Source organism: Triticum aestivum, chromosome 5A (assembly GCF_018294505.1).
Source record: "Triticum aestivum cultivar Chinese Spring chromosome 5A, IWGSC CS RefSeq v2.1, whole genome shotgun sequence".
Lineage (NCBI taxonomy): Eukaryota > Viridiplantae > Streptophyta > Magnoliopsida > Poales > Poaceae > Triticum > Triticum aestivum.
In genome coordinates, this window is record NC_057806.1 from 321099283 (window position 1) to 321109380 (window position 10098).

Here is a 10098-nt window from a genome sequence, read left to right on the forward strand (position 1 = left end):
CGATGGAGACTAATTCTGCATCTCCTGGTTATTAATCTCTGAAGATTTTTCCTCCATACCGGTACCACATTGGGCTGCAAAAGTTCAGCAATATGAAAAAGCGAGCTACCACCAACCCATTATGAACTTCTCTGAAAAAATGTCAAGATGAAATGAAGTTAAATGGCGGTGGTACTTTTTGAGGACAGCCACAGGCACGGCCACGGCCACCACCCCTCCCCCATCACTCATCAGTCCTGCCTGTCACTCGTCACAAGTGAGTAACGGTTAAGGCTCTGCCGCCGGTGCCTCCCCTTCCTGCCGGCTCCTGTTTCGCACAGCCATCCGCTCCGCTGCTCCCCAGAGGACACACCTCTCCGCTGCCTCTCCTCTCTTCTCTTCTCTCCTCTCCTCAAGGATGAAGCTCGCTGGCCCGCCGAGGATGAGATGAGAGGCTGGGCCACCGCCGGCAGAGGAACAAGAGCCCCGCCAACCACCACACCGCAAGCGAGACGAGGAGGGCAGAGATGGGGAACTGCGGCACGCGGGAGGAGAATGCCGTCGTCGCCGCGCACGCGCAAGGTCCTTGCTTGTTCCTCCTTAGCCACCCTTCCCGACGCCGGGTTGGGGATTTCTTGCCGATGCTTGTTTTGGGGGCCGGTGGGTCCTGAGATCCGCGTTATGGAATTCCTGGTGGAATCGCCGGAAGAACATTCTTTGCTTCGATTTTTGTGACGGCGTCCGGTTTATTAGGATCTTCCGGCTGGTGACTTGTGCGGCGAATTCGGGCTTTCTTTCTTCTAGGGCCTGTTCCGAATCGGCACTGCGGAAGAGGGTTTTGATTGATTGAAATCTAAACTTTCGTCCTGACAAATATTTCTTCTGTATTCGAACGGGGGGTTTTGGGTATAGAATCTGCATTTTTTGCTCCAATTTTATCTTCTTTTTTCGTGAACTGTGGTGTCTTGAATCCCCATTTGATTTCTCTCCTCTGATATGAGTATCAACTTTTGTTCAACCGTGGTTTCTTGCCTCCTGCATTTGCTGCCCAAGTTGGCATTCTTCTCACCTTCCTTATCTTCTTTGTTCTTGCATCATAAATCCTGCTTCATTGAGCTCATTGGGAAATATTTACAGGCCCTTGCCCCAGTGGAACTGGAGGCGGCTGCAATCTCTGCCCTCCCTCACTCTGTACTGTTGACTTTCAGATTTTCAGAAAAAAGAAAGCCATGATCCTGCACGTTGGGTTAACATAATCTCTTCTAGTACCAAGTTGCCTTTTAAAAAGCAATCTGCAACTGTGTAGTAGATCTGGTGGTCCTGTTTACCCCTTGCTGTAACTAATTTGCGCGTGTGCAATCTTTTTTCTCTCTCTTATACTCAGAAACATAGTCCAAGCCAGCATTCAATGGCCTGCTCTCATTTCACTTGTCTTCATGTTACTTTTACAATTTACAGAGTTGCTAATGTAGAAAGTTGATGCGCTTGGGAATGAGACTTAACTGTCTTTCTTCTCTCTTTAATTATGCCTGTCAAAATAATAATATTGCTGATAATCCAATCCCTCTGTAATTTTCAAACTAATCACCTTCACTCAGCTCTATGTACTACATGAGTGAGTTCGATTTTTTTTCTTGAATTCCATGGTTTATGATTTCTTTATAAAACTAAGTATTAGATCTGTAATGCTTTACCCTTTTTAATGTGATAGTCTGTTTTTAGTTTATCCAACTGATGCATAAATGGCACTAACATGAACTTATTTTTCTGTCATTGCAATGGTATGTTTTCAGTTCAGCAAGTCCACTTGTTACAACATTCCGACAAGAATGCTCTTGCAGATAGGAAGCACACCCGCACCTCATCAGATGTGAGTGACCCTCCAACACCTAGGAAAATCGAAGATGCCAAGAACATTTCCATATACAACAATGTGATTGCATTCACGTTGTTTGAGCTTGAAACAATCACAAAGAGCTTTCGGGCCGATTATGTTCTTGGCGAAGGAGGCTTTGGGACTGTTTACAAGGGTTACATAGATGAGAATGTCAGGGTTGGCCTGAAATCACTGCCTGTTGCCGTCAAGGTGCTCAACAAAGATGGACATCAAGGGCACAGAGAATGGCTAGTGAGTAACCAAGTTATTCCGTTTTGTCATGCCTGATAGTGTTTACGATGTACATTGGCATGCTGAAAATTTAATAATTATTACAAGAACTATGATATATCTAGTTATGCATGTTATGTGTTGCAGCACCAGCACATAAGAAACCTTATTGAGAACTCCATGCACATTTAATTTTCTTAATATCATGCAAATTAGCATGCCTGGTCAGGATAATTCTCTATACACTAAAATGAAAAAATGACAAAAAACGTTTTCTTTAGTATACATTTAATTGAGAGTAGTAGATGTATTACTGTAACTAATTTACTCAGAATGTGGAAACTGGAAAATTCGTAAGTTGAAAAAGGTTATTTTTATCGTGCATGTGAATGAAATAAGCGTAGCCCCCGAGTCGTGCCTGTAGTTACTAAAATCATGCATTCATTGTCGTGTATTGGATTTGGAAACATAATAGTGCTATGGTCAGCACAAGCAACAACACCAACCAAAGAGACTGATTTCGTATGTAACTATGAAGAACGATGCCAGGGTTATCATATTGTTTTTTAGAAACCGTGTTCAATGGCTTTGGTCATATTATTACCCTGTTAAGTCATTTCTTTGTTTTTCTTTTCCTAAAAAGTTCTCAATGTGTTACTCATTTTTTATTTCTTTGTCAGACTGAGGTTAATTTCTTGGGGCAGCTAAGACATCCAAACCTAGTAAAGTTGATTGGATATTGCTGTGAAGATGACCACAGGCTGCTTGTCTATGAGTTCATGTTTCGAGGAAGTCTGGAAAACCACTTGTTTCGAAGTAATACATCTACTACTCTTGGCAGCTCACATGATATCATAAAAGAATTTCTGTGGCGCCATATCTTTACATATATTCCCCCGATTCTTTCTCTAATGCGATCAACACCATCGTCATGCTGACCACAACGTGGATAATAGAAGTATATTATTTTCTTGTCAGTATATCGGTGTGATGTAACTTTTCATTGCCATGTAGCATTAGGCATTTTTATACACTCACGCATGTAGCCAAGTGAGCAATGCCCAGTTCTCTGTATCTTCCCTGATCTAGAATAGCTTAATAAGTTCTGCTTGGCATATAAAATCAGCTTTCGGCTTGTTGGAAACAGATACTGGTAGACTCAGTTCAGGATTTGAACTTAATCATCAGCATTTGTGTTAGAGATTATCCAGTAAACTAGTAATTTCCACATGTAACTGCCAGTGCTTCACTTCTGCAGCTGAAGCCTGAATCTGGTCTGTTTGTTGTGTATTTTTTGAAAATTTATTTACGAGCTATATCCAAATTGCAAAAATTGCCTATTAGTTTATTCTTTCTCCTATTGTATGAGCTATATTTTTATTTTGGGTTAAACTTGTATATGAAACAGCGAAAAAGGTTTTGCTAACTCCTTCTCTTGTTTCCCCCCTCAGAGACCGCTACTCCCTTACCCTGGGCAACTAGGATGTCTATTGCACTGGGAGCTGCCAAAGGGTTGGCTTGTCTCCACAATGCTGAAAGGCCTGTTATCTACAGGGATTTCAAGACCTCAAATATTCTGCTGGACTCTGTTGAGTGTTCATACTTGGCTACTTGCCATGTTTCTTTTTTTCTTCTTAGTTCTTTGCATATCCATCAGAAATACCTAATTGTTTGTGATAATGACATTTGCCTCTTATTTACATTGCCACAGGATTATACTGCTAAACTGTCAGACTTTGGCCTGGCAAAAGCTGGCCCAGAAGGTGATGAGACCCATGTATCAACACGGGTGATGGGAACATACGGTTATGCCGCCCCTGAATATGTGATGACCGGTATTACCCTCATTTTCCAACAATATCTTTGGTAAATAAATTCGCTTAATAATGCCACAATGCCATTACCGCCAAACTGCATGATCTGAGATCACGCACAAATATATCATGTATTATGTGGAATAGTTTTTTTACCTTGTAAAAAAATTATTTTTCGAGGCGATACGCAAGAATGCATGTAACTTTTTTGTCTCTCCTGGCAACCTCATGAATATACCTACTGGACAGGTCACTTGACAGCTAGAAGTGATGTCTACAGCTTTGGTGTGGTCCTTCTCGAGCTCCTGACAGGGCGGAAGTCCATCGACAAATCCCGGGCAAGCAGGGAGCACAGCCTGGTTGACTGGGTTCGCCCCAAGCTGAGCGATAAGAGGCGGCTTCACCAAATCATCGACCCAAAACTGGAGGGACAGTATTCAGTGAGAGCAGCTCACAAGGCCTGCAGCCTTGCATACTACTGTCTGAGCCAGAACCCCAAGGCCAGGCCCCTGATGAGCGATGTCGTAGAGACGCTCGAGCCATTGCAGAGTGGCGGTGGGAGTGATGGAGCCATTGTTCAAGCCGGTGGCCTCCCTGACTATAGAGTTCGCCGCAGCCTGACCGGAAACAGCGTCCACTGCAGGGCCATTCCCAACCCCAAGTGCTCCCCTGCCGTGCCGGCGTGCAGGGTGAGGTGATAACAGCTTCTGCAGTTTCAGGTTCATCCTACCCACTGCTGCAATAGACCCAGTTGTACATTGCAAGCTTTTTCCGATGTGTAAATTTGATCCGCGCGCGCCGCTGTTGTTTTTCGTTTCTGCTGCTTGTAAGGCCCCTCTAATTTTCGCGGGGGTGGCCTTAAGGTATCCTTGAACAGAGCGATCCCCGCCGAAACCGACGGGTTTGAATCCCTGGAAATGAAATGCCGAACCAAGAGTGGTTGGTTGGCAAATGTTATGGAACTATGGAAGTTATGTCACATGTTGTAGCCTTTTCTTTCCCCGGTTATCGGTCCTGGATTGCTTCATATGTTTCTCTCTCTCATATGATAAGCTGCTACGAAGAATTAGAGGAGTTCTTGGTCATTTCCTTTCTAGCAAGAATTAGAGTACTGGAGTATGTTGCATGGTTTCAGATTGCCTGGCAATGGCTGTCGAACTAGCATCACCATAATAATCCTTCAGTATCATCAATTTGACCTGCCTTGCAACATAACCATCTTTTGTCAGCAGATATGAGCAATCAGTGTGATCTACTAGTAGTTGTCTATGCACATGACTTGAGCTGGTTTGCTGATCAATAAAAAGGGGAAACTAAAAAAAATCTTGTTCAAGTGGCCGGTCATTCTCAATCAATTCATGTGTAAATTAGTAAATTGGTGTGGTGCCATGGATCCGTGGTCGTTGTCACCATCATCGCTCCCATTACATTTACATGATCATCGTGTGTGACGTGGATCAAGCCAGATAAGCTCTGGCAAACGAAAGTGATGTATCTATTCAAGCATAACAGTGGATAAACATTATCTATCCATCCATCTATCTTTATCTATATGTATATGTCCATGGATTGATGTTCCTTTTCTTTTGAAGCCCAGAACCGTAGAAGTTGTTCTACGGTATTTTCATACATTAATTAAATATAAACCACTACATATTTACAAGCAAAAAGAAAAACCAAACAAATGTCCTATCCAATACCAGCTCTAGCACCCTTTGAAAAGAGAAACAGCTTTAGGAAACATAGGAATCAGATTAAGAGATCACAAAAAGAGGCACCAGCATCATAGATGGGTGTCAATCCAGCCTTCCTAACACCCTGCATTCTTGCTCTTTACTCTATGTCTCAGAAGCATCAGATCTTGTTTGAGTAAATGTTTCCAGGTGTTAACACTTGGCACTTCATTTCTAGTTGTTTTGCCATTTTTCTGATTCCAAATATTTCAGAATCCCAAAATTATTATATCCATGGCAACTGTTTTAGGGAAATCAAGAGAGATTTAAATTACTTCATCAACATGGATATCCCTCTTCTTTTATTGGGCAATAGGGCCAGCCAGCTGTCCCGAGTGAATGTGCAATCCCAAAAGAGTGAGGTGCGTTGAGGTCTCTTCAGCTTGTTCGTTGCAGAAAACACAATCATAGCACTCAAAGTAGAATGTCTTCCTTTTCAGCAAATTTCTAGTGTTGACTCTGTCATGCAGAAGCACCCAAAAAAAATACGTATATTTTTTGCCTAATTCTGTTGTCACTTTTCCAAGGCCATTTGAAAATAATGTGGGCAACATATTTCCCTTTCACCCGGTTGTACATTTTGATTGAGGAGTATCCAGTTACAACCCACTTATAGTTCCATTTATCCTTGGCAGGAGGATTGCATGTTTGAAGAACTAAATCTTTCATCTCATTGTATTGCTCAAATACTTGAGCGGAAACGGGGGTTTGAAAATTATCTGACAATTCTGAAGAGCTGATTCCAATGTTTGCTAAAGAGATCTTACCATTGTTTTCAAAAGAGAGAGATTTTGGAAATTTTTGCCTGAGGGGTTGCTCTTGCCATGGATCATGCCACACTAGAGCGGTGCTACCGGATCCCACGACACAAGTGTAGCATCGTTGAAAATTGGTAGCAATTTTAAGTGAGATTTCCATCAAAAAGAACTATCTTTCATTTGCTGAGGCAGGCTGCTGGAGTAGTAAATTTCCCCGATTAACTTTATCCTAGGTAAGGGCATCTCCAACGGCAACCCGCAAATTTCCTCCCGCATCCGTTCGTGGATACAGATGCGAGAGGCAGCCATCTAACGGTAACCGCATACATTTTCACAACAACATGAACCAACCGGACGAAATTCATTCAAACAAGTCCGGATTTTATATAAACACGACCGGATTTCATGTAAACATGACGGATTTCATTACAAATACATCAAAGCGGTGCTAGGCGGGCTCTGGGGTATAATTAATACCTAATCTAAATGATCGCCGGCGTCCGGTCCCCGTGTCTGATCATCAGCCCCGAGAACTGAAACTTCACCATCTTCAGTTCCGCCTCGACGCTCTCCAGCTCCGCCTCCGTAACCTCCGCCCCCGGAGCCCCAGGAACTGAAGCAGTCCGCCTCCACATTGCCGCCAAGCGACTAATCGGCCGAAGATGCTCATCCCACCAAGCTTGGCGTTGACAGGAGGGGAGGAGCGTGGCCTTCCCGGGACACGAGCGGCGGCGACCTACTATGCACTACTCTTCCTCGCTGCCAACGGCGCCCGTAGACATGCCAACTTCGTCGTGGTCGTGGCGCCGGGCTCGACATCCTCGTCGTTGATGTCGCCGAATAACGTCTCGCCCGCCTCATTGTCGCACTCCTTGTTGGCGGCTGCCACCTCTGCCACCCGCTGCCGGTACCGCCAACGGGTGATGCGGATCTCATGGGCGAAGCGGTAGGACTCGAGCAGTGCCTCCTGCTCCGCTAGGTCCGCGTCCGGCGCGACCGCCCTGCTGGCAACGACCTGCTCCTCCGCCTGCAGATACTTCTGGAGGAGGTTGTGATTGTAGTTGGTGTTGGCCCGCGTCACCCAGAACCGGTCCTCCCGCTCCTCCCGCACCATGTCCGTATAATGGGCAACGGGCCTCGCCGATGGTGATGGTGCAATGCACCAGCGAGGGTGGAGCGGAGGAGGAGGGTGCCACGGAGGAAAAGGAGGGTGGTGCTAGCTCATCGTTGGAGGCGTCCTTGATGTCTACTACACTACTTTATTCTTGTAGACTCTTTTGGGCCTCCAAGCACGGAGTTTTGTAGGACAACAACAAATTTCCCTCAAGTGAATGACCTAAGATTTATCAATCCATGGAAAATGTAGGATGAAGATGGTCTCTCTCCAACAACCCCGCAATCAAATACAAGAAATCTTTTATGTCCCCAAGACACCCAATACAATGGTAAATTGTATAGGTGCACTAGTTCGGCGAAGAGATATTGATACAAGTGTAGTATGGATAGTAGATATAGGTTTCTATAATCCAAAATAATAAAAACAGTAAGGTAGCAAGTAGCAAGCAATGAGCAAAACGGTATATCAATGCTTAAAAATAAGGTCTAGGGTTCATACTTTCACTAGTGCAATATCTCAACAATGCTAACATAATTGCATCATATAACAATCCCTCAACATGCGACAAAGAATCGCTCCAAAGTTCTTATCAATAGCGGAGAATATAAGGTGAAATTGTTGTAGGTAGCGAACGACATCAAAGTTATCTTTCCGATAATCTATTGAGCCATATATAAGTGTCACAAATAGCCCTAGAGTTCGTACTACAATAACACCATATGATACACATCAATCAACTCTAATGTCACATAAATACTTCAATGTCACCACAAGTATTCGTGAGTCAATTATTCGATATGTATCAAACAACTTCAGATACATAACATTCAATCCAACACAAATAACTTCAAAGAGTACCCCAAAGTTTCTATCAGAGAAAGTAGGATGAAAACGTGTATCAACCTATGTGCCTAGATTACCCCACTGTCACCAAGGAAATCCGCAAGTTGATTACCAAAACATATATCAAGTGACTCAACATAATACCCCATTGTCACCACGAGTATACACATGCAAGACATACATCAAGTGATCTCAAATCCAAAATATTCAATCCGATAATAATGAAACCTCACAGGGAAAGACTCAATTCATCACAATAAAGATAGAGAGGGAAGAACACCATATGATCCAACTATATTAACAAAGCTCATGGTACATCAAGATCGTGCCAAATCAAGATCACGAGAGAGAGAGAGAGAGAGCGATCAAACACATAACTACTGGTACATACCCTCAGCCCCGAGAGTTAACTACTCCCTCCTCATCATGGAGACCGCCAGGATGATGAAGATGGCCTCCGATGATGATTTTGAAGGAAATATGGCCTAGAGGCAATAATAAAGTTGTTATTTTATATTTCCTTATATCATGATAAATGTTTATTATTCATGCTAGAATTGTATTAACCGGAAACTTGATACATGTACGGATACATAGACAAAACACCGTGTCCCTAGTAAGCCTCTACTAGGCTAGCTCGTTAATCAAAGATGGTTAAGTTTCCTAACCATAGACATCTGTTGTATTAGGATAATGATGTGATGGACAAGACCCGTAGGGTCCGTGCTACCTCTTGAGCACTGCGTTGGTTTTCCCTGAAGAGGAAGGGATGATGCAGCAAAATAGCATAAGTATTTCCCTCAGTTTTTGAGAACCAAGGTATCAATCCAGTAGGAGGCTACGCACGAGTCCCTCGTACCTACACAAAACAAATAACTCGTCGCAACCAACGCAAATAGGGGTTGTCAATCCCTATAAGGCCACTTACAAGAGTGAGATCTGATAGATATGATAAATAATATTTTTGGTATTTTTATGATAAAGATGCAAAGTAAAATAAAGGCAAAGTAAATAACAAAGAAAATAACTAAGTAGTAGGAGATCAATATGATAAAGATAGACCCGGGGGCCATAGGTTTCACTAGTGGCTTCTCTCGAGAGCATAAGTATTCTACGGTGGGTGAACAAATTACTGTTGAGCAATTGACAGAATTGAGCATAGTTATGAGAATATCTAGGTATGATCATGTATATAGGCATCACGTCCGAGCCAAGTAGACCGACTCCTGCCTGCATCTACTACTATTACTCCACTCATCGACCGCTATCTAGCATGCATCTAGAGTATTAAGTTAAAAACAGAGTAACGCCTTAAGCAAGATGACATGATGTAGAGGGATAGACTCATGCAATATGAAGAAAACCCCATCTTGTTATCCTCGATGGCAACAATACAATACGTGCCTTGCTGCCCCTTACTGTCACTGGGAAAGGACACCGCAAGATTGAACCCAAAGCTAAGCACTTCTCCCATTGCAAGAAAGATCAATCTAGTAGGCCAAACCAAACTGATAATTCGAAGAGACTTGCAAAGATAACCAATCATACATAAAAGAATTCAGAGAAGATTCAAATATTATTCATAGATAGACTTGATCATAAACCCACAATTCATCGGTCTCAACAAACACACCGCAAAAAGAAGATTACATCGAATAGTTCTCCACAAGAGAGGGGGAGAACATTGTATTGAGATCCAAAAAGAGAGAAGAAGCCATCTAGCTACTAACTATGGACCCGTAGGTCT

The 10098-nt window shown here is 43.1% G+C and overlaps 1 protein-coding gene across 2 annotated transcripts; it reads left to right on the forward strand.

Moving 5' to 3' along the window:
* Positions 1 to 213: 213 nt before the first annotated feature.
* Positions 214 to 4879, forward strand: LOC123103144 (probable serine/threonine-protein kinase PBL8). Of its 2 annotated transcripts, none has more exons than XM_044524639.1 (6): positions 214 to 561; positions 1821 to 2107; positions 2767 to 2902; positions 3538 to 3674; positions 3798 to 3921; positions 4150 to 4879. In XM_044524639.1, the coding sequence occupies exons 1-6, from the start codon at positions 507 to 509 to the stop codon at positions 4596 to 4598; spliced, it is 1188 nt and encodes a 395-aa protein (XP_044380574.1). In that variant the 5' UTR covers positions 214 to 506; the 3' UTR covers positions 4599 to 4879. The 2 variants fall into 2 exon arrangements, with proteins under 2 accessions (XP_044380574.1, XP_044380573.1); XM_044524638.1 differs by having other exon boundaries at positions 216 to 561; positions 1773 to 2107.
* Positions 4880 to 10098: the final 5219 nt, after the last annotated feature.